This window comes from Dreissena polymorpha, chromosome 8 (assembly GCF_020536995.1).
Source record: "Dreissena polymorpha isolate Duluth1 chromosome 8, UMN_Dpol_1.0, whole genome shotgun sequence".
NCBI classification, from domain to species: domain Eukaryota; kingdom Metazoa; phylum Mollusca; class Bivalvia; order Myida; family Dreissenidae; genus Dreissena; species Dreissena polymorpha.
In genome coordinates, this window is record NC_068362.1 from 88,981,384 (window position 1) to 89,006,666 (window position 25,283).

The 25,283-nt window shown below is 36.0% G+C and overlaps 2 protein-coding genes across 3 annotated transcripts in view; both read left to right on the forward strand.

Moving 5' to 3' along the window:
* The first annotated feature begins 3,464 nt into the window (after positions 1–3,464).
* LOC127840723 (uncharacterized) lies at positions 3,465–9,898 on the forward strand. The gene is made up of 3 exons (XM_052369140.1): positions 3,465–4,555; positions 5,192–5,488; positions 9,870–9,898. Exons 1-3 carry the CDS (start codon positions 4,198–4,200, stop codon positions 9,896–9,898), a joined length of 684 nt encoding a protein of 227 aa, XP_052225100.1. The 5' UTR covers positions 3,465–4,197.
* The window catches only part of LOC127843083 (nucleolysin TIAR-like), a 143,016-nt gene continuing 127,629 nt past the window's right edge, over positions 9,897–25,283 (forward strand). The window contains exons 1-4 of one of the 2 annotated variants that reach the window (XM_052372897.1): positions 9,897–9,956; positions 10,033–10,064; positions 10,204–10,300; positions 21,109–21,126. In XM_052372897.1, coding sequence (XP_052228857.1) covers positions 9,945–9,956; positions 10,033–10,064; positions 10,204–10,300; positions 21,109–21,126 — 159 coding nt within the window. In that variant the 5' untranslated portion in view covers positions 9,897–9,944. The remainder of the gene's footprint in view (positions 9,957–10,032; positions 10,065–10,203; positions 10,301–21,108; positions 21,127–25,283) is intronic. The other variant, XM_052372899.1, reaches the window with a different exon arrangement.

A 25,283-nucleotide genomic window follows, 5' to 3' on the forward strand; every position in this document is an offset into this window, starting at 1 on the left:
ACAATACATATCATATGTGTACATACTTTTTTAAACCAATATAATGAATCACGTGATGTTTTTATAATTTTGTTAAGCGTGCGTGATATTGAACGTAGATTTAAGCGAGTTATGCGATTTAAAAACTGATACCACTCAGCTTGATTTACAATTCATGTTCCAACGCGCCAATGTATTTAATTAAATGGTTTCATGAAATTGTGTTTAAAAGCATAACGATTGAAAGTCAGTAAGAAACACAGTTTTGCACATAAAATGATCGCCAACAGACCCGAATTAATACACTTCATAAATGCCAATCAGATAAAAAACAATTCCAATAATACAACAGGGGAAGTCTACACTGTGTATTAGCCACCTGCTGTGGTTATCCCTATTTATCAGCTCTATCTCAGGCACCTGGCTACTGTTATGAACAAATTGGATTTACTGAAAATAACTGATGTCATTTATTGCCAAATTGTTATGTACATATAAAATAAACAACGAGAGTGGACCCACATCATTGTTGCACATTAGTATAAACTTCACTGTAATCTAGGCGCCCCGTAATCTGTTCTTAAAATAGACATAGCCTTAATAAAGACGGCGCTAATTAAGTTGGATATTAAAGAAGCTACATTAAGCGCACTGAAAAAGATGAATTGGACACATTTGCATCTTTCATTTATTACAAAGCATGTGAATATGTACAATACTTTTATTACTGACACATTATTCTTAAAGTCGACGGACAACATAAGAGGGAACCACAATTAAATAAGATCCATTTTCGCAGGATAGTGGTTTTTTTAGAAAATATTCACATATTATTTTTAGCTTGCATTAGTTACAATAATAAGTTCGCGTGCCATTGAACGTTGAGTTAAGCGAACGGTGCGAATTAAAATCTGAAACTATTATGTCATCTGTACTAACAGCATTAACTCAATGGTGTCAAATCCTCTATAGTCAATTAAAGGGGCATTTTCATTTTTTGAAGTAGTTAAAAACCAACTTGTAGTGAGTGATATTTTGATGCAACCAATTGAAACTTTTGACTTTAAATGACGAAAAATCGGATATGGGTGCATTGTGTGTGCTATGTATAAAACATGACAGTCACTACAAAATCGTATATATAATATACTCTGTAAGAGACGTTACATATTATGACATTTCAAATTTAAACCACAAAATTGACAATTATCCAAAGATATATCATTCATTTTAGTGAAGGAATGATATATTATAATAACCATGAAAAGTATTTCCGTTTGACTATGCCTTTAACGAAATAATTTTTCATAATAATATATATAAAATAAACGAGAGTAATGATACCTTCCTTTCATGTATAGTGTACATGTAAGACAAACAGATTCTTTAAATTCATCGCTGTCATTACATCAGTCTATTAGCATCTCATTCGCAATGAAATAATTTGCATTTCACGTGTGCAGAAAATGATTCATATTTTGGTAATAGGAATTGTACTTCTCTTTAGCGTATCTTACAAAAGTATAAGCACGCATTGCAGAAAGCACTTTTTAGAACAAAAAAATCAACGAAAGACTGACTTGCCTTTCGCTAGTAGTAAAATCGTTTTAAACGTCTTATGTAAACAAGACCACAAGCTGAAATAACTGCACAAAAATATGAGATTGTAAACGTATATTGCATTTAACACCAGAGAGAGAGAGAGAGAGACTTGAACGCTCCAAGGCTGCGGGTAAAAACTTGTACGAATTGGTCCAAAATCAACGAATTAGTATGCATTCATAGTGCAATGTTCTCGTTTAAAGTAAAATTCACTAACAAACTCAAATTCGTATATTCGAGCTCTCATCATGATTTTGATTTCAGTCTTCATGAAACGAGTCTTAATTTATACAGATTTTTTGTTATTGTACGAATGAGTAAGTGCTAATTATTAGATCTAGTTGATTAAGTGCACACTAATTTTGAAACATGAAATAATAATGTAAATAGCATTCATTTCTGTGAACTCAGGTTTATTCGCGAATATTAGTATGTTCAGTAGTCAGGCTAGAGACCGACCGGAATGAAAATAATGAGCTATGTAACAGAACTTGTTTTCATTGTACAGATAAGATCGAGGATGAAATACATGTACTCGTTCACTGTCCGTTGTATGTTGATGTTCAGGAGGGTTGACATAATTTATAACTGATATAGTCTTTAATTGTAAGCTATGTAAATATTGTCGTTGTTTTTAGGGTCTGTTAGTTATAAATCAAGCGTGGGTAACCATTGCTAATGAGTTAATTTCCGACCTGGTCATAATATACTTGATTTCTTAAACCATTTTATATTATGCGCGTTAGTGCATCTTATCGCAGTGTCATTGTTTTACGTAAATATATTTATATATCTATCAACGGTTACTAGATTTACCGAAAGCGCGGGTACAAATTAATGCTCGTGTAAACACGTTCATAAAAACATAAATTGCATCAAGATTATGACTTTGTTGAAATTATGATCTGTTTACGTCGTATTTGCTCAATCAGCATTTAGTAGTATAAGTCTTATAATCTAAGTAATTTACGTCATCAACAATGCCACCAAAACCGTTTATGCGATTCTAATTAAGAGCGCAGTATTTAGCAGATTTGAATAGAAACCAACACTCGTTAAGTCATGTAACGCGCTAAAGAAAGTATATAATGGCCATTGAAGAAACATGCCTAATTTGTGAAATTTCTGAAGTCGCGAATTCTTCAGAATTGTGAAAATGAGTCGCGAACTTGCAATATTTGCGAAAACACGTGAGTTTTCCAAATTGTGATTTTTTAAAGATTAAATGTAGTAAATAGTTAGTATTCAATAATTTCATTTTTTTTACACTTCATTTATTCGGAAATTTAAACATCGCATGCCATTAAACTGAAATAATGACCCTATGATTATATCTTCAATATACTTAGTATAAGAATAATTTTTGTGTGAACGCATCTCCTTGCAATTTCAATTGATTTTCTTTCAACTCATGGACATTATTCAGGGCGACATGCAGTTGTGCGTAATTGCGGAAAGTTATGTACTGTCTATTATGTAGAAAGTTATGGCCATTGGAATATCTGATTCTATTAACCCCAATTGTTCCTGAATCTGAATACCTAATTCCCCCATACAAAGGTTAATATTTATGTGTAAATTGTTATTCATGATAACAATTCACTGTCTCAGTAAAACGGCTATTACCGTCAAACACAGTATTTATATAGTATTCCGTATCTGAAAAAGTGTTCATTTCATAAAGCATGTATGTTTCCTTGGTTAAGAAAAAAAAATATTCATATGTTGAATAAGGTTGAGCATTTTGATCGAGGCAATGTAAATACAAACACGCTTGTATGTGTTAGTGTTATTCTATTATATCATTAAAACACCCTTGTAAATGTTTGGTCATATCTTCTGACCACATCTAGAATATCAGAACCATACTACGGAATTTCAATAACATCTTTTGCAAAAATTGATTGTGTATATTTGTAAGTATTATACTGAATAATACAAATAAATCCGTATCAACTCGCTTTCAACTGTGTTTCTGTTTTTGAAGTTTTTAATATGCATTGTTTATTCGTACACAGTACGGTGTGCCAAACCTGTAATAGTGAGAATTGAGCCATGAATACATTGTATCCTAAATGAATACACAAGATCCTTATCAGTGAATTCATTATATGATTTTCTCCAGAAATGAGATACACAGTAAATTCGCTGCTGCCTAATACACAACTCATAGTGAAACATTTGTAATTGAAAAATAAATGACCGCACACTATAGAATCGTCATTATAATTATCATGTTTCTTGATATTACTTGTTTTATCACAATCGTATATAAAGTAGGGCGAGATTATTAATAGCACTATCCGGATTCCGTACTTTAATAATACTTGTTAGGATTTTCAACTAAATTTTCTGAGTCCCCTAAACCTAAATTTTCATAAAGGACCACACTCGTGTCACTTATATGCAACGTTATGAATGCCCTTCGTAACGGTCATTTGGTCACGCTTGGTCAATATTTGTGCCCGCCTGAGCCCCTCCCCTGTGATGACCCCACCAATTTAAGGTAAAACCTAAGAAACTGGTCGTATGCATGCGCGATAAGAATTTTCATCCTTCTTTGTCCCCATCTCACCTGAATCTTATTTTTCTCAATTTCTCTTGTATGAACGGAACATGAATATATTGTTTTTTCTTCACATCAAATCCCGTTCATTGTACATTAAACCATATTTACAGGTTGTTGTTTTCGTCGTCGGTGCAAATGACATCGGCACAAAGACCCCGGTTCGAGTTTTTGAGGACATCGTGGCACTCTGTGAAGGGGTACACAACGCTACACCAAGCGCGACTATCCTTATATCCGAACTACTCCCAAGGGCACGGAACCGCTTCAATGGCAACGGTTATCGACAAGACTTCCTAGAACACTGGAACTACGATGCTGGCGTTGTCAACAAGCTGCTACGCGAGTTTGCCAGCAAGGTGCCGTGGGTTCGTGTCATTGAACATCCGGAATTCCACACCATGTTCGGTAAACAAACTTACGTTTTACTGTATCTTCTTATACTATGTGAACCCGTAATATCGATCCACACGTTTAACTATCGATAATGCTTTTGGATATTTGAGTTTGATAGTACTATTCTTTCGCCCGCAAGTAACTTCAATTTTCCCTGAATATGTAATATGAAAAGACGCTACAATTGGCTAATGTTTTACGCTCTCTTAAAGTTTGTTAACTATTGGCCTACTTACATCAAGCTTCCGTGCGGCAGAGTTTGAGAGGTCGCATATAGAACGGGAGGTTATGGGTTCGAAGACCGCCAATATCAGGATGTTTTGACATTCAAAAACTATTTTGCTAACACACATTGGAAAAATATAGATGTTGACATTGGTGATCAATCTTGTGGCACTGTTATTATATATTATGTATTCAACATAACTATGGTGGTATCATGGAATATCGACCTCGACTTAAATGTCCATCATCTTTAATTATGGCGAACAACGCAAATTCGTAACACATGGGTGTTTCGTAAACAATGCGAAATTTTAAATTTTGAAGAAAAACTTAACTGCTATTCTTATTATTGTTTATCTATACATTTCTCTAAAAACAATAGTTGTTCATTTTTTTAACAATCTTAGCTTGGTCTCATTGCAGGAGCCAATGTCTATCTCCTCAGCAGAGATGGTCTGCATCTGACCATAGATGGTACGAACACGGTTGCAAGCAACATAGAAACAGCCGTCACGTCTCTAACGAAACCAACTAGACCGACTTACCCAGGGCCTGATACTCAGTCCAGCCGTCCCGCGCCTACACATACAACACCGACATACGAATATGGACCCCGGCGTTACAGTGATGTTCTATCAGGTCAGGGCGTAACGTCACATGGTGGTGGTGGTGGTGGTAGTAGGGGTGGTGGTGGTAGTGGTGGTGGTTGTTGTGGTGTTGGCGGTGGTGGTAGTGGTAGTGGTGGTGGTGGCGGTGGTGGTGGTAGGGGTGGTGGTGGTGGTGGTGGCGTTGGTGGTGGTGGTGGTGGTGTTGGTAGTAGGGATGGTGGTAGTAGGGGTGGTGGTGGTGGTGGTGGTAGTAGGGGTGGTGGTGTTGGTAGTAGGGTTGGTGGTAGTAGGGGTGGTATTGGTGGTGGTGGTGGTGGTGGTGGTGGTGGTGGTGTTGGTAGTAGGGATGGTGGTGGTAGGGGTGGATACAATATACAATATGAATATACAACGAAAAAAAGTCTAAAGGTATATTTACAATGATATGCACAACCATTTTTGTACTTCAGTCACTTTTTCGCAATTTAATTTAAACCACACCATTATTGATAACGTTTGTTTCGAACGCTAACCATTCTGACCATTTTTTTACAAACCCGCGATCACGTAGAAGCGAGTTATTTTATGCCTATGGAAGTTTTCTAGTATGCATGACAAACACAAGATCCAAAATGCGTTTTGGGCTCGTTCGAATTTTTAACAAATATTTTACTGTTAACTAAAATGCCACGTCCGACTTGTCATTAAAATCCAGAGAGTCAAACGAAATGCACATCCACATTATGCTCTCTTTCAATTTATCTTACATTTTTTTAACCACATACACATGTCTGCTCTTTTTTAATCTTATCGAAGTTTACAATAATGCATGACAAACAAACAATCCTAAATACGTTTTGCATTTGATGATGCTTTGAATAAATAATTAACTGTTAAAAACAAACCACGTTCATATGTCGTCGCTAATTCTATCGAAAATGCGTTTAAACTATGTGTCGTATTCTGAGAAAACTGGGCATAATGCATGTGCGTACAGTGTCGTCCCAGATTAGCCTGTGCAGTTCGCACAGGCTTATGAGGGACGACACTTTCCGCCTTAATGGTATCTTTGCTAAGAAGAGACTTCATTTAAACGAAAAATGTCATAACAGCGAAGAGTGTCGACCCTGTTTAGCCTGTGTGGACTGTATGTTAAATATTTTGAGGTTAAACTAGTTTTTTTCGTCACTGAAATGACCACACACGATATACGTCACAAATCTCCTAATTTAAATGTAAAGCTACAAGGCAATGCAAAATTAATAAAACATTATCTTATGAAAATGAATGAAGATGTTTCGATTAAAGATTTATAAATTTACGGAAAAAGATTTTATGTTAGTCAATTGTGTTTTGCTATGAGCAGGGATGTGCGAATAACTGTAAACTTTTGCTGAGCAAGTCATTCATGCTATAATACAGAATTGCAGTTTACCTACATATTTTTCAAAAGGTCAGATAGCTTAATTGGTAGAGCAACCCAGGCCGGTATCATTAGATGGCTCATGGGTGGGTTCGGGTTCGAATCCCGATCTGAACTTCGTAGGTAAACTTGTGGTTGCAAGGCTGGAAACGGATAGTGTGACAATTTGTTTTCGGCGGGGTTTTGGGCTAACCGTTCAGTTCATCAGTTCGTCTAGTCACATGAAACCGTTTAATATGGCCTGTTTGTTGTTTAATTGCTGATTAACATATTTGACACAAATCGTGCAGTCCCGCTTTAACTCCTTATTTATGTTGGCTATATTGCACTTTACCGGTACGCTGCCATCATGGATTCCGAAATTTGCGCAACTTAACACTAATTATAAGGGCTTGGGTTATAGTGCGTACCGGTAAAGTGCAATTGCCCCGGACTGTTTAGTTGCTCTTATCCGCAGATGGTATTCGAACCATATATACTTCAGATGAGTGCAGACATAAGGTGATTTTATCTATTTTACAAACAGCAGCTTTTGTGCGATTTTAAAACAAAAAAGTTACTTAGTTACAAGGACTGTTATGTTGCTCTTATCTGCAGTTGGTTTTCGATCCATAAATGTTTCTTCCCGATTTGTGCAAAATAAGGGTTTATATGAACTACACGGTCGGCAAATTATCACCATTTTACAAACGGAAGCTTTTGTGGGCTTTTCAAACATTGCCTCGTGTGACCTTTTAAACTGCAAATATATCGTTCTAAATCATAAAACAATTTCAATGAAATGTACATGTAATTCTTTGGAAACGTTTTTCTAAGCAAGTTAATCATGCTATTCAACAGCATTGCAGTTTACCCATATATTTTTCAAAAGGTCAGAATAGCTTAATTGGTAGAGCAACCCAGGCCGGAATCATATCTTATTTAGATGGCTAATGGGTGGTTTCGGGTTCGAATCCCGATCTGACCTTCGTAGGTAAATTGTGGTTGCAAGGATGGCAACGAATAGGATGACAATCTGTTTTGGGCGGGGTTTTTGGGCTAACAGTTCAGTTCATTAGGTCACATGAAACCCTTTAATATGGCCCGTTTGTTGTTGAATTGCTGATTAAAGTAATAATTGAAAGTTCATTTCCTTACTTTTTAATAAAAGTCTTTACGAACTCCAGGTTCTTCTGCTAGAAGTGCCTTTAATGATTTAATTCAAATATTTTCTGTATATAAGTTGTGAGTTAGTTTCTTCACGGTGCGTATATTGTATATTGTCATCTAGATTTGCGTGTGTAAAAAAAAACCGTTAAAACAGGCCGACTTTGTCCGCGATTTACAGGCCGACTACGACCCTGCCATACAATATTTTGATATGGTTAGAATCTGTAGAGGATCTTCTTTACAACGGTACCATTACAATTAATATCGGACGAATAATAATGCATTTATAACCATTTATATCGGTTCCTGGTTTTCTTTACGGCATTAGCGTGTGTAAAAAAAAACGTTAAAACAGGCCGACTTTGTCCGCGATTTACAGGCCGACTACGACCCTGCCATAAAATATTTTGATATGGTTAGAATCTGTAGAGGATCTTTTTTACAACGGTACCATTATAATTAATATCGGACGAATAATAATGCATTTATAACCATTTATATCGGTTCCGGGTTTTCTTTACGGCATTTGCGTGTGTAAAAAAACCGTTAAAACAGGCCGACTTTGTCCGCGATTTACAGGCCGACTACGACCCTGCCATAAAATATTTTGATATGGTTAGAATCTGTAGAGGATCTTCTTTACAACGGTACCATTATAATTAATATCGGACGAATAATAATGAAGTTATAACCATTTATATCGGTTCCGGGTTTTCTTCTCGGCATTTGCGTGTGTAAAAAAAAACGTTAAAACAGGCCGACTTTGTCCGCGATTTACAGGCCGACTACGACCCTGCCATACAATATTTTGATATGGTTAGAATCTGTAGAGGATCTTCTTTACAACGGTACCATTATAATTAATATCGGACGAATAATAATGCATTTATAACCATTTATATCGGTTCCGGGTTTTCTTCTCGGCATTTGCGTGTGTAAAAAAAACCGTTAAAACAGGCCGACTTTGTCCGCGATTTACAGGCCGACTACGACCCTGCCATACAATATTTTGATATGGTTAGAATCTGTAGAGGATCTTCTTTACAACGGTACCATTATAATTAATATCGGACGAATAATAATGAAGTCATAACCATTTATATCGGTTCCGGGTTTTCTTCTCGGCATTTGCGTGTGTAAAAAAAAACGTTAAAACAGGCCGACTTTGTCCGCGATTTACAGGCCGACTACGACCCTGCCATAAAATATTTTGATATGGTTAGAATTTGTAGAGGATCTTCTTTACAACGGTACCATTATAATTAATATCGGACGAATAATAATGAAGTTATAACCATTTATATCGGTTCCGGGTTTTCTTTTCGGCATTTGCGTGTGTAAAAAAAAACGTTAAAACAGGCCGACTTTGTCCGCGATTTACAGGCCGACTACGACCCTGCCATAAAATATTTTGATATGGTTAGAATCTGTAGAGGATCTTCTTTACAACGGTACCATTATAATTAATATCGGACGAATAATAATGAAGTTATAACCATTTATATCGGATCCGGGTTTTCTTTTCGGCATTTGCGTGTGTAAAAAAAAACGTTAAAACAGGCCGACTTTGTCCGCGATTTACAGGCCGACTACGACCCTGCCATAAAATATTTTGATATGGTTAGAATCTGTAGAGGATCTTCTTTACAACGGTACCATTATAATTAATATCGGACGAATAATAATGAAGTTATAACCATTTATATCGGATCCGGGTTTTCTTTTCGGCATTTGCGTGTGTAAAAAAAAACGTTAAAACAGGCCGACTTTGTCCGCGATTTACAGGCCGACTACGACCCTGCCATAAAATATTTTGATATGGTTAGAATCTGTAGAGGATCTTCTTTACAACGGTACCATTATAATTAATATCGGACGAATAATAATGAAGTTATAACCATTTATATCGGATCCGGGTTTTACCATAAAGATTTCCGGATAGTTCCGGGTTTTATACCTCCCCGTTCCTGATGCGCATGCGCATTGTCTACTTCTCGTGTGGTCGCCATTATACAAAATGTCTAACCAGGTATTTATTTTTTCAATAAGTCGATTTATTGTAGTATTGTCATTGCACTATTTGACTTGTATTTTCTCTATTTCAGTACGAAAGCAGTGAAACCAACCCCAAGACCCTGTAAGTGTTCAATATATGTTTGATTTGTGAACATCCGGCTTTATGTATTGAAATGAAACGTGTGTACTTTTGTGTTTTTTTCTTGTTTCGATTTGTTTATCTGGTAATTTTTCACGATTTTCCTGTATCTTTTATAAAGCTACGTAGGGAATTTGGACCCGTCAGTAACGGAAGGCCTGATCATGACGCTATTTGGACAGATCGGACCTTGTAAAAGCTGTAAAATCATTCTCGAGGTGAGCTTTTTGTATTGAAATTACCTCCCTTTGTTACAGCTGAGATATTGTTTTGGTGACACAAAATCAAGATAGTTTGTTTAGATCGATGACATTCCTTTACATGTCTTTAGCAAACTGGCAAATTTATAAATGGAAATGTTAACCTAATTATCACATAGTGAATGTTATTTTAATTTATCTTCCTCTTTCATGTTATGAAACTAGCATTAAGTTTATGAGCGTATCATTGAATGAATTTGGTAGGCCACAGGTTAGATCCTCTGCTCATACTGGGACTTTTTCCACCTTTTTGTTATTTGACAGACACCTTCTAATGTGTTTGTCGAAGAGTGAATTTATTTTAAACTGCTGTTTGTCATGTCTGTACAGGCATGGAGAAAGCATGACTGTGAAAGGCGAGATTGTCTGACTTGCTGTACAGTAATTTTTGCTTCATACAATTGTAACCCTCTTGCAGTTGTTTTTTTCAGAAAAATTATTTCCTCATTACCGATTCATGATAAGCATTTTTCTTCAAATTTCATAACAACAGTCAGTAGTACGCTGAAGCATCACTAAATTCCGAGAGTAATTCCAAATGTTAATGACAGGTGTCGTGCTGTTTGGGAACAATATCATATTAACTATACAGGGCCCTCAATCTATCAAATCTGCAGCCAAATTTCGGCTGCAGTCCCCCACCTGAAAAAGTATATTTTCCCCCTAAAACTGATCCCCCCCCCTCAGAAAATGTAAAAAAATTCAACAAAAAAAAATTCGCTGATTTATAGTTGAAAATTGACTCCAATATATCACGGTCCGTTATATCGCTTTGTGCAATATAGTCCTAACAAAAAAGAAGTCTTGTTTCCGGTTACCGGACGACCCTGTTTTTTAACTGCCGACTAAAAAGTTTTTTCTGTTATAAAATCCGCATCCGAACTTAATGTCCGAAATTTACGCAACTGCGGAAAGCGTCTGGATTGTTCAGAACTGTTATTTTTGTTAATGTTTTGTTTCATTGACATTTATTTTTTTATCAATAAATGCTTTATTCAAAATGCAGTCTTAAGTTTTCAAAGAATATTTATTTGTACAGTTATTTACAGATAAAGACAAAAGTTTTTCTGTTACAAATTCCGCGTCCGAATTTTATGTCCGAAATTTACGCAACTGAGGAAATCGTCTGAATCGCTCAGAACTGCTATTTTTGTTAATGTTTTGTTTCATTTACATTTATTCTAGTCAATAAATGCTTTATTCCAAATGCAGTCTTTAGTTTTAAAAGAATATTTATTTGTACAATAATTTACAGAGAAAGGCAATCTGGATCAAACATCTTCTTATTTAGAACTATATCTGAAAGTTAGTACTATGTTGTCATGCATTTCACACTGCTGATACCTGAAAATAATGACATTCTCATTGAGTTAAATATTCAATTAAGTGTTGTGGTAAGAAAAAAAGCCTACGTACAGACACACATTTAAATTAGATTACTGTTATATAGTCATTAGATTGAGTTAAAGTCCACCTTTCTGTCCTATAGACAGGAACATATAGAAATATATGTATATAACAGCTAAACACAGTTGTTGTTGTTTTTTTTAATTAAAATTCCTCCATTTACAAAAAATTCCCCCTCCCTAGGTCTGCGGACCCCTTCCCCCAAAGTAGTGTGAGGGCGCTGACTATAAGTTCGAGAAAGCAGTCAGAGATAATCATTACGTTGCATACATGTCGCCAAGTGATTTCAACATGGTGGACTATAAAAGCAATAACGATTATCAGCAAAAATGACAAATAACAAACTAAATAACTCCAGATATCATATAATAAGTATGGATTTATGGAAAGTATGTGTCATTCAACACTGCAGAATACATTTTAGATACAAATAAAACACTTTCATTAGAAATGCAGGGGTTTTCTGGCCATTTTGGGTAAAGGAGTCTGGTCAAATTGGTATTTTTTAAATCAATGAAATGACAAATTTGGGATTATTTTTTTTATAAAACCAAATTGGGATTTTTTCCTGGAAATTTTCGAAAAAAATCGTATTACTTATAGTTGTACACTTTGGTAGATGTGATAAAATTGTGATATAATAATCATAAGACACTTCTCTTTGCAAAAAATCAGGTCTGTTTGCTTTGAGATTGGGTCTGTTTTACAACCTTTTGCAAAAAAAAACCTGAAATGTGTGTATTGAATGTCACAGAATGATTGTTTGTATATTGCAATATTATTGGTGTTAAGTCTACTATTGAAAGAAAAATAAGAAGATTATTGTTTGAAAATGGGAAACAACAAACATGGTTTTTATTTATATGTTAGTGGATCTGTGTATAATCAGATTCATGTGCATATTATGTTTGTCACTATACAGTTTACTGTTATAGCTTGTTAATGAAATGGAAGGTAAATAAATTTAATAAATTAAGTAATCTTAGTTAAACAAATCAATAACACTCAAGTATGTATCTTTATAGGTGTATTATTATTTTTATGCTCCCCGAAAATTTTTGGGGAGCATATAGTTGCCAGTTTGAAGTTCCTTCCTTACTTCCGTACTTCCTTCCTTCCTTCACACTTTTGTTACAGTTTCTCATAGCGTCTTCAATATTTTACCGATCTCTTACATATTTGGCATGTAGGTACCTTGCATGGACCTCTACTTTTTTGATGAGGTTTGAGGTCACTAGGGTCAAGGTCACTGAGGCTAATAGTAGATTTTTCCGTCACACTTTTGTTACAGTTTCTCATAGCACCTTCAATATTTTTCCGATCTCTTACATATTTGGCATGTAGGTACCTTGCATGGACCTCTACCTTTTTGATAAGGTTTGAGGTTACTAGGGTCAAGGTCACTGAGGCTAATAGTAGATTTTTCCGTCACACTTTTGTTACAGTTTCTCATAGCACCTTCAATATTTTTCCGATCTCTTTCATATTTGACATGTAGGTACCTTGCATGGACCTCTACCTTTTTGATGAGGTTTAAGGTCACTGGGGTCAAGGTCACTGAGGCTATGAATAGATTTTTTAAGGTGGTTATTAACACATAGATTGACAAAGCGCATCATCGGGGAGCATCCATCAGTTTCACTGATATTCTTGTCTTACCTTCAAACTATTGATATCTGCACTTAGCAGTTCTATTTGCAAACATCTGAATGTCAAAACATAAATTGAAAACTGTGGCACTGAATTTGGGAAAGAAAGATTATATTTTGCAATTGGGAATTTGACCGAATAATTGGTATAAAATCGACAAAAAGCCATCTAAACGTAACCTCATCGTTAACATTGGACAATATACTTAGGTGCAGTATACTTGGTTTTTCAAAAGAAGGGCTTGAAGACTCATGGTCATCACTGGAATGGGGCTTCTCCTGTATCTCAAACATGTCTTCTTGTGGCCAAAGTCGGGGTTGCTGCTTTTAGTGGTGAAAGGTCAAGGTCACTAGGTCCAAGGTCAAGGTCATTGTGACCTCTTAAAAAAAAATTCTGACAAGCTTTCATCTATTCAAAACTGCACCCACAGCTGAGCGTGGCAACGGTTATGCGGTGCTCTTGTTCCTAATTGGTATGGTACCAGTGAGTACTTTTCCCAATTGAGCAAAAACATCACTGTACGTATTGATGTCCGTAAATACCAGATGCAGAGAGATAAATTTTTGTTTTGGGTTGTGAATACAAAGGTTCTGACTGAAACCTTGGTCAGAACGTAGTCTGGGTAAAATTACTAAAACCCAGTACCTCAAGCGAGTTAAACGGTCTGTCTTAGTTAAATATGATAAATATGGATAGGAAGTATGCTGCAATTGGGCTTTATTTTTAGTTGACTACCCATAACTTGTCATAGCCAGCTCGTCGTGTCGTGTGCGTCGTCCGCGTTGTGCTGAAACCTTAACATTTTGTCAAGGTTTTAAACATTGGCTCTAAAATCAAAGTGCTTCCACCTACAACTTTGAAACATTATATGTAGTTGCACCTTGATGAGTTCTACACGCCACACCCATATTTCGGTCACTAGGTCAAAAGTCAAGGTCACTGACCTCTTAAAAAAAATTCTGGCAGCCTTTCATTTATTAAAAAATGCACCTGCAGCCGAACGTGGCACCCGTTATGCGGTGCTCTTGTTCTATTAATAAGTGAGCTGGAATGGAAAAGGCTGTGGAAACAATGTTTCTATGAATAAACAATGGTATTCAGGATGTAATGATGACATTTCAGGAGTTTATATCAAAAGTCTTTTATTTAGAAATTTCATGAAGTTGAACTGAAAGATGTCTGGTCATTTGTTATGCATAATAGTTTAAAATTGGTGAAGTTGAACAGAGAAAGTCTCAAAAAATGTATAGGTCACATACATATGTGACAATATAACACTTTACATGAATTTTGCTATGCCTTCAACAAGCAAACACTTTTTAATCTGTTAATTATTCATGTTGATATGCACAATTTTTTTCGGCAATGACTATGCTAAGAGTAATTCTATTGACATTTCCCGTATTTTGTTTGCCACATTCTGGATTTAAAGTACAGAATTGCATTTTTGCATGTGTGTTATATATTGTATTTACCAGGGCTCGCGCAAGGGGGCGACGTGAGCGACTAACTCGCTTTCTTACGCCAAAAGTGGCCTAAAATTTAAGAAATTGTAGATAAAAAGCGACTTCCAGTCTCCATCTTATCGGAATTTGTTTACATCCGTTTTTTTATGTCAAGGTCTGACTCAATTTACCAATAGACACTGTCGCAGCCCGGAGCGTGTCGCAATTGAGCGACGGGTAATTTGAGGTAAACCCCGCCCCGATTCTCCCAACCTCCGAACTTATCTAATCGGCGATTGATATTGGTCAAGTCAGCATTCAAGTCACATGGAAGCTGCCCAATCAACATTGAGTTCGCTCACAAATAATATTGGGTCATTAATGCGCAGACACTTGGAAATACACAGTTTATATTGTCGTCTGCCAACACTACGTGTATAGCGGCCGATGGCAAACATTGTATTTAAAGATAAAGAAATAAAAAGGAGCCTAACAATAAAAAAATTATTTCTAAGTTGATCACTTTACATTTCTACCAACTATCGATCTGAATTAACAAAAGGATGATGATTAAAAATTAGATCTATGTTGATGATGTTACAACTTTCTGCCAATTATCGTTTGAAATTAAAAGGTGATAATTTAGTTGTTTTTTACCCACAAACTATGCTATTGTAAAGCAATATGTCAATTAAATTGTATATTAATTACGTATTTGTTAGGTTTCTGATTTTCATTTTTTTGCTGTCAAACGATATGCACAATTTGTTTTATGTGCGTAACGCGAACAATTTTTCGGACTGTCGTTTTCGGATACATTATTTTTCGTCGATTATAATTTAATTTCTAAGTTCTTTAAAGAAGAAATAGAATGAAGAATACAGATGGGGTGATGCGGACGGTGTGGTTTATCATATTTCGAATTGTATTGACATGAAATTGCAATTGGAAAGACTATAAAACATAACAAATAATTATTAAGAAAGCATATGCTAAATGTCATATTTCAAACATAAATATTTATCTGGTCTGACAGTTTTATTAAGCTTATGTTATCTACTGCTTCATAAACATATTATCTTTGAAATACTTTAGTCCGTATAATATGATATTTACATCAAAATGGATTGAATATAGAGCCAGTAAAATTTTAGTTATTTATCTGTCGTGTCTATTATTACTTGGTTAATTAGAACTGCTGGAAAAAAAAAGATACACAAAAGAAATAAAATTATGTGTACTACAGTGGCATACTTCAATAATGTGATACACATATGTGTGTTGTAACGCCCTACATGCAAACCCTTCTGTCCGAGTCTCTCCACCTCTCCCTAGAGTCTCCTCACTTCTCCCTTAATCAGTGTTCAGGGAGACTTGAAATAATGTTATCTTTACAATAATATGACATGCCTGTAGCGGACATGGTGAAATGACTCCGCATTACTATTGGAAATTTTATTTTGGATTTCCCTTTGATCTGATCAGAGAGCAATATATTATAAGGTCCCTTAGGGCAAAGATATCTCAAACAATTACCTGTAAGTTGACCACTGTTGAATGTTGTTTGATTATTGAGGCTTATTGAAGAAAAGGATCAAAGGATATGATGATCAAGTCCATACGGCATTTGACTATTGGTAGATTCCTGTCATAAATCTCATTCATTATAATGTGTTAATAACAAGTACAATGCAAATCTCATTAAATATCATTATCTTTGTACAATTTTCATACCATGGAGAGTAATACTGTGTAAAAGCAAGATCATTTATCAGTAAATACGCATTTATGGTAATCTAGGGAAATTCAGTATGTTATTATAATGGAGGTTTGCAACACCTGTGTATAATTATGTTGCAGCATTGTTACTCATTTACACTCTTCCTAATTATGATTTGACTTTCAATGCACAAGTATATGGTTTAAAACTCCGTACTTGTTTTGCAACTGTGTTTTTTGTTGTTGAGCCTGCTAGTGGAATGCTTAATATTGCTGCCATATTGGTCAAGTGTTTGAGAGAGCTATCGTCCAAGCTTGTCCGTACTGTTACTTTATCATTCATCAGGCAATTATTTTTTTTTTTAGGGTATTATCTTGAGGGAAAAAGTGGGATGCAGTGCCATTCTCAATTTTGGTCCCCCTTCTGCCCCTCTAAGAGTCAAAATTAAAAATGTTAAAAGTTGTTGAAATAAAACATATTTTGGCTCAAGAATGTACATTTCTCTTTACAAGTGTAAAACAAAGAAAATTCTAGATTGATAAATAATTTAATTATGTCAGTAGCATTGTTTATATATTCCACCCTCCGTATATGCAGCACCCTCTAAAATTTTGTGATTGTGCAAAAATATGTATATTTTGTGGTATTTATTAAGAGACAACAAAAAATATGTTTGTTATAAAAACTTTGTTGTGAAACGTGTTTACACTGGACCAACTAGGATTTATGCATTTTTGATGGTGAATAGGGCTGTTAATTTACAATTTAGGATATTATTTCTGAGAAAATCATAGATCTAATAAGGACTTGTTATGGTTAGCACCTTTAAATAGCCAATTCGCTGCCAGTTGAATGTTAACAAACACAAACTTCATTAGTTTATACAAGGAAGCCAGTTGTTGTTTGAATAGTAATATGCAGTGTTTTTTTCACCATTTTTGGAAAGGGGGTGGAAAAAACCACAGCGTTTTGACAAAAATTGGGAAATTATTGTTGTTTTTGGGAATAAATACTTCAAAATTGAGAATTTAAGTGGGTTCAATATTATATTGACTAAGGTTCAACATATAGAGCTGGATGGGAACTGAATGTCGATATCTAAAAACAAATTGGAGAAGCCTTCAATTGGAAATGTTGAGGTCCCACTTGGGAAAAATATATACTTTTTTCCTTGGGAATGGGACCGGCCCCAAATTTGTATGAACACCCCCCCCCCCCCACTGAATATGTGCACGAAATAAAAAAAGGATAAACAAGTGAACGTCTCATTTTTATTAGGTCGGCTGTTTTCGGAGAAAACCACAGGTATTGTCATAGCCAGCTCGTCATGTCGTCAGACGTCTGCCGTAGGCATTGTGCTAAAACCTTAACATTGGCTCTAAAATCAAAGTGCTTCCACCTACAACTTTGAAACTTCATATGTAGATGCACCTTGAAGAATTCTACACGCCACATCCAGTGTTGGGTCACTAGGTCAAAGGTCAAGGTCACTGTGACCTCTAAAAAAAATCAAAATAAAAAAAAATTCGACAAGCTTTCGCAGCCAAGCGTTGGCACCCGTTATGCGGTGCTCTTGTTCTATTCTATAGTAGTATAGTCTCATACTATATTTTGTTTATTTAAACAATATTTATAAAAATAACTTTTACAAATGAATTTAATAGTTCAATATTATTTGTGTGCTGCACATTTATATAATAGTACAAAAGATATTGAGTATTGAATATAATAAATGTATGCTGACTGAGTATAATGTGTTAGATTTAGTGTTATGACTTAGTATAATGTGTTACATTTAGTGTTATTAAAAATGGCGGTTCAATAGATGGCATGATATTTAATGATAGGAAAACCAGGAGGTTTTGCGTACCTGAATGATCCAGTAAAAAAAAAGAATAAATATATAGAATTTTGTAGTTAAAAATGTGCGCCTTATGTGGTGAATTAAAAAAATCTGTCCAGAGTAGTACATAAAACAATATTGATTTAATTATTATGTAATATTATTGTGTTGTAGTTGTCATGGTTTGTTGTCAATATCAGATGAAGAATAAATCATTGACGTGTGATTAGAAGATTAGTTTCAAAAGAAATGTTATTGATTGAAAGCTGTAATAAATCTTTCTTGACAATGACAAATGATAGAAATTACACATATGTACGCCATAACACAACATGTCCTCTTGAGATATATTGTTAATTTCTTTTTCATCAAGAAATGATTTTAAGACATTAGAATTCATCATATGTTGTCAGTTGAGTGTTTGTATCCAGAAATTACATGCAATAGTATCATTGTTCATTGAATACTTAATGGGGATTTTTGCCAGATGTATTTCCTGGTAGTGTTAAGTGAAAATGCTGTAAAGTGGTTGGTAAGTGTATGATTTAAGTCTAAGGAAATAGAGTTGAAAATGGCTGGCTAGTGCCTATAAAATTGTCTTCAAGGACCATAAACTCAAAATCATGTTCTAATTGTTCTTCTAGAATATTGTGTTGCAGCCATGTGACAAAAAATAATTAATTGTCCCTGGGACATGTTTTGTGGCACAAGAAATTCAGTAGCAGTAAAATCTTAATTGATACAGTGTACATGACACCGCTTTGCCCATTGGTACTATTAAGAATGGTTCTATAGTGGTGTACAATTCTTTAAGTTTTCGTGAGAAGTTTCCTTAAGGATGAGCTTGCGTTCCACAGGGGCTTAAACACAGGGCCCTTGCTACACTTTGGGGGATTGGGGCCGGGGCCCTTAGAGGGGGGAAATTCGCGTTGTTTTAGGCGAAAAGGGGAATTTTAGATGATCTTTTTACCAACTATTCAACACTTAAAATTGCTATATTTTAATGTAATTTAAATAAATATACATTTAATCAAAGGTTAATACCACAATACCTCCTGGCAACATAGTATAAAAGTATAAAAAGTTTTTGGAGGGGGGAATTTTTAGCTGAAATAGGGGAAAAGATAATACTTTTTTTCATGGTGGAAGCCGCTAATATTCAGGCGGTAAAAAGTTCAAATTGAGGGCCCTGAAACAGAATAAAATTGCATCATTTTATTCATAGCAGTTGTATGTGTCGAGCAAATGAGTTTGCATGTGTGCCTAGAGCATGTCCTGGCTGTAACTTTGTCAGTCATTGTACAATTTAAAAATGATTTACTGCAAGTGTTAACCGTCATGAGACGACGAATCAGGTGTAAGACCCTCCTCCGTTTCTGTAAAGGTCAAGGTAACAATTTCATTCAAAGTTGGCCATTAAACTTCTTGTGTGGACTTAAATTACTGTTATTCATCATGCACTTTCAAAATAACCTACCACAAATAAACACATCAGGGGACAGCATGTCACAGGAAACATCTGTCTATCTATCTCAAAGTTCTAACTTAAAAGTCAATGATCAAATTTTGCCTTAAACAGCTTGTCTTGACCACAGGTGTTGGTCGCGTGGCCAAGTCTCTTTAACACTATCAATATGTTATAAAACAACATGTTTCATCATTTTGACAAAAAATAAAATAAAAAATCTAATATAATAAATGTATACAAGGTAGGTATCTCTTGACACAGGAAAATCACCTACATCAACATTTTTAAGCTATTAATTGCCTAAGTGGCGGTCGATTTTCATAAAATATGTACCATTTTGTTGGGAAAGGTTGCCTCGTCATGAAAAATGACCAAAAACGGCTGCTTGCCAACATAAACCACAAGAAAACACTTCTCGAAATAGTAGAAATGCTAGGTCATCTCTCTTCTGACCGAATGTTAGGTGCGGATTTTACCAGAGTAAAACTATCGAATTAGGCCACACCTGTGGTCTTGACTATTATTTTGTCATTCATCATGGAATTTTGAAATAACAACAATTTCTGGGAGTATAGATCATGCTGGAATTCTTTTTTTTTAAATAGACAATAATATTAATAATTTTTTTAAAGAAATCAATATTATTGTGACTTATGACCGAGTATTTACAGTAGGTGAGAACAGGTCTGCGGCTTATGTTGACCCCTGATCTTATTCTCAGTTACCTTATCTATTTATTTTGTTTAATTATGCAACTTTTATAAAATATATCACATGACATGCATAATTTCAATATTATAAAATTATGTGTTTGTGTTGCAAATGTATGCATCTCATATTCTGTACCAAATATATTGAGGATAAATACAATTTTTTGCTGACATACTCTGCAGTTGTGTCTGTCTGACATTTTTCCAGTGTGATTAAAAATGGCTGCCTAAATATGTTGAATGATAAATTTAGAAACAGGAGATTTATATAAGACGCATTGACAATATGAAAACAAGGTTTAGAGGTTAAAAAATGTGTCGTGTATTGGAAAAAATACGGTATTATCCTTTCAGTTGACTTTCAGTTCAATATTATTTCGTTTTTTTTTAAATATTTTGCTAATGAACGATCAATTTTGTCACCAGACACCAAGTGTCCAAAGTTTGTTCTATTTGGAACCTTGTAAGATTGCTTTGCTTTATGAAATCAATTACACATTCTAAACTCAGTTATTCATTTCAGACCCCGATCATCGAAAAAGTAAGTTGTTACAATCATTTCAATCTAAATAGTAAATCCAGGCAATCATTGAAATCTAAATAGTAACTTCAGTTATTGTGATGTAGGTGCCCGAACTGGTTTCCATGTTATATCTATTAATTATTTTGTATGTATTGTACAATTCCAAGAAGGATGCCTATGTTTTATGAAATTATTATTATTTTGTTGTCAAAATTTTATTTATACAGGAATACATGAACGAATATTGTTAATGATATAAAATTTGAATTGGCCACATATACACTGCAACGCCTATATATCGCGGACCGGTATATCGCGTTGTCCAATATACAGTACAGCCAAAGCGGCACAAACATAATCCGCGGCTACGCCACGGCCAGATTATTAGTCCGCGGCGGCCGAATCGTGTGTTCACGCGGCGTATCGCCGTGGCACTCGGCATCGATCCGCGCAACGACGCCGAGTCTGTATTAACCTCGCGTACTTTCGCGGAGTAAATCCGCCGCATACGTACGGGGCGGATCGAGTTAAAAGATATCCACCTACATGTACATATATGTATGTGTAGCGTAGAATTAATTATGCGCAACTGTTTATGTTTCGTTCGATTATCATTATTATATTTGTAATCCGAAACACACTTCAGAATTTTAATGCTAACGCGTCCTTTGGCAAATTCTAGCGTCAAATAAACATTGCTAAAATATCCTTTGTTTCATAAAAAGCGCGCGAAAATTATGCAGACATGTAGAACGTCGTTTGGAAAGTTTGGGTGTATTTTGTGTTGTATAAATACATGAACATCACGTCAGGCGTAAATCACGTGTTCAGTGGAGAAAAAAAACGCCCCGATTAGACGTTATTTCATCATCTCTATAAATAGTAACAAATGCCCAAATGTATTTGATACTTAAGGAAATATCGAGAATGTTTGTGTACAGGGGTTTTTTTTACTAAGAAAGTGACGCCGATATTCGGCGTCTTCCCCTACCAGAATTTTTTCCCTCAAAATACAATTTCCCCACCAAAAATATCATTTTTCACTAAATTATAATATTTTCTCTCAAAGAAATGATTATTTTTCCTTTGGGCATTCGACAATTATCCAATTTGCACCATGTACAACGATCTCGCTCTCTCTCTCTCTCTCCAGACGAACACAAAAAATCTGGGAATCCCAGTTATTCTAAATATAGCTCTTAAATTACGTCATGTAAACTGGGCAACTAATCGTAATAATCATGTGACTATTTTACTGGATACCGGTCTTGCGCGAGAAGGGTGTTTCGTCAATTTATTACCGGAAACCAGTTGAATTTTCATCCGGGCTATGTGCAAGCCAAGATATAAACGTGAAAACAGAAAAAAAAGTCTCACAATTTGCGTTCTTACACAAACAAAATAAAACATTCGGACTCGGAAGATACTGAACGCATCAAGGCATTTTCTAAGAAAGAATCATCGAAAACCGTTATAACCCAGCAGGATTCTGAGGTAATCAACATCGAACATTGTGAAAGTGAAAGTAGACAATCGGCAGCTGCCGCTCCTTTCCCTTCCAATACTGTAGCAGATCAAGATCGTCAACCCATTCATCATGAAATTGAAATCACAAAATTGACATCGTCCCCCGGCCCCAGTACAGAAATATAGTTGAAAACATTTCCCATTATCAAGATCTACACCCATCTATTAAGAACTTTGACTTTAATACGTGTTAAATGTGTTTAAGAACAAAAAGGACAGAGACAAGCCTCTTTTAATGAGTTATAGACATTGAAATGAACAGTTTTTATTTTTTCCCCTAATATGTCTCTTTCGCACTCTTTTTTCCCCTGTCACCCAGCGTCCAGCGTCTTCCCCTTTCTCTAAAAAAAACCCCTGGTGTATCGTAAATATTTACCAGCATTTGCTTTAAAACTGGAATATACGGGATTATCGGGTAATTAGTAGCGATATTAACTGTATAATATGAACAAAATAAAACGTGTTTATATACGCATATTCAAACAATAGTTGTAATAAGCTGATAATTAACAAAACTACAAATACGTCGTCACCGTCTTGATTATTGATGTGGCTTCAAACTGCTAATTTTCTCAGCTAAGGTATAATAGCGGAATCAACATGCAATTAATTTATAAATCCACCATATGCTTGAGCCTTGACCACTTGTATGTGCGAAAACATAATTACGTGACCTTGTTTATGTGTGAAATACATACGCGGGAAACAAACTTAATAATTGGCCAGACACATTAACTATGCTTACATGTATATGCTAATACAATCCGCGCACAATAAATTTATTATGATTTTAATTATTGTTATAATTGTTCTTTCAAAATTTGTTAACTACATGTAACTAATAATAAAAAAAAATATATTTCATGATCGCATCGACTCGGCATCATGTCGCGGACCGCGGCATGCCTCGGCGGACAGATGCGAAGTTTCGCGGCGAAATGCGACTTGCCGCCGCATACTGACGCGGCTTCAACGACTGACGCGGCATCGACTCGTTTCGCCTTGCCGCCGCGGATCGCGAAATACGTTTGTTCCGCTTTGGCAGTACTGTATCGCGCTTTGGCTATGGATCCCAAAATTCCAACAAGCATGATCACTAAATGACATGTTTTAATCTGAGAATTCGCTAACTTAAGCAAAAAACCGGTTCTACCTAGTATTAACACCCTATATTTCGCGGTTTAATTTGGCACGCAATGAAGCGTGAAAAACAGTCGATAAGTGACAGCGTTGTTTGCACTCGGACGGTGTTGTTTTTAACACTTAAGAAATGAGCAATTCGTGTCACTGCATAGGTAATAATGGCAGTTTACTGGTATATAAAGCGTTAAATTTCGCAACTGGTCATTCTGTCTCTGTACACGAAATAAATCGCAAATATGGATACGAGCAATAGTGTCACGCAAACGTAAACAGTTCTCGATTGTTGAGAAGATCGAGATTATAGACAAGATAAAGGCTGGTCAATCCTGTACATCGATAATAAAGGAATTTGGTGTCCCCGAAGGTACGTTAAGAGGGTGGCTAAAAGATGAAGAAAAGCTACGAACAGCAATATCGGAAATGGACACCCCAGACCAGAAACGCAAACGGTTTAAGGGTGCTAATGATACTGAACTCGATAAGGCAGTAATAACCTGGTTCACACAGGCGCGTACCGAAGGTATGCCCATATCTGGCCCCAATATACAGCACCAGGCCCTAAAATTCAACAAAATGTTACACCCTGAAAACAACTCGTTCGAGGGCAGCACCGGATGGTTGCGCAACTTCAAACACCGCCATGGTATAAAGCAAGTAACCATCCGGGGTGAGGAGCGTTCTGCGGACACAGAAGCGGCTGAAGCGTACCCGGAAGAGCTCCGAAAAATCATTGAAGATCAAGGTTACGTTGCGTCGCAGGTATATAACTGCGACGAAACGGGACTCTACTACAAAATGCTACCCGACAAAAGCCTCGCACAGTCGAGTGACAATAAAAAAACACTCGGCTTCAAGCAAAGCAAAAACAGACTAACCGCTCTGCTATGCTGCAACGCGTCGGGTACCCACAAGCTCCAGCCCCTGATCATCGGGAAGTACGAAAAACCGCGTTGCTTCCACCATGTCAATCTAAAAACGCTACCAGTCCACTATGACTTCTCGAGTAACGCGTGGATGACGGGGGCAATATTTGAAGACTGGTTCCACAAGAAGTTTGTGCCTGAAGTGAGGAAGTATCTTCGTCAGAATAAACTCCCACTGAAGGCGCTCCTTCTTGTGGACAACTGTGCCGCCCATCCTAAGGATCTCAAGTCGCGGGATGGGCAGATAGTCGTGTCCTTCCTGCCAAAGAATACCACATCTAAAATACAGCCATGTGACATGGGAATTATATCCACAACGAAACGAAACTACAGGCGACAACTAATCACGGCCATAATAGACAGTGACAAAAACCTGACGGACTATCTTAAGCAGGTCACAATCAAGGACGCTATGTACCTGTTCGCTACGGCATGGAGCGAAGTGTCCGCCTCCTGTATAGCAGCGTGCTGGCGGAAAGGCCTGGGTGACGCTGTCAGGTGAACAAGCCGACAGCGACAGTGACTTCGATGGGTTCGATGAATCTGATATAAGGGAAGCCGAACAACGAGTTGAGGACTACG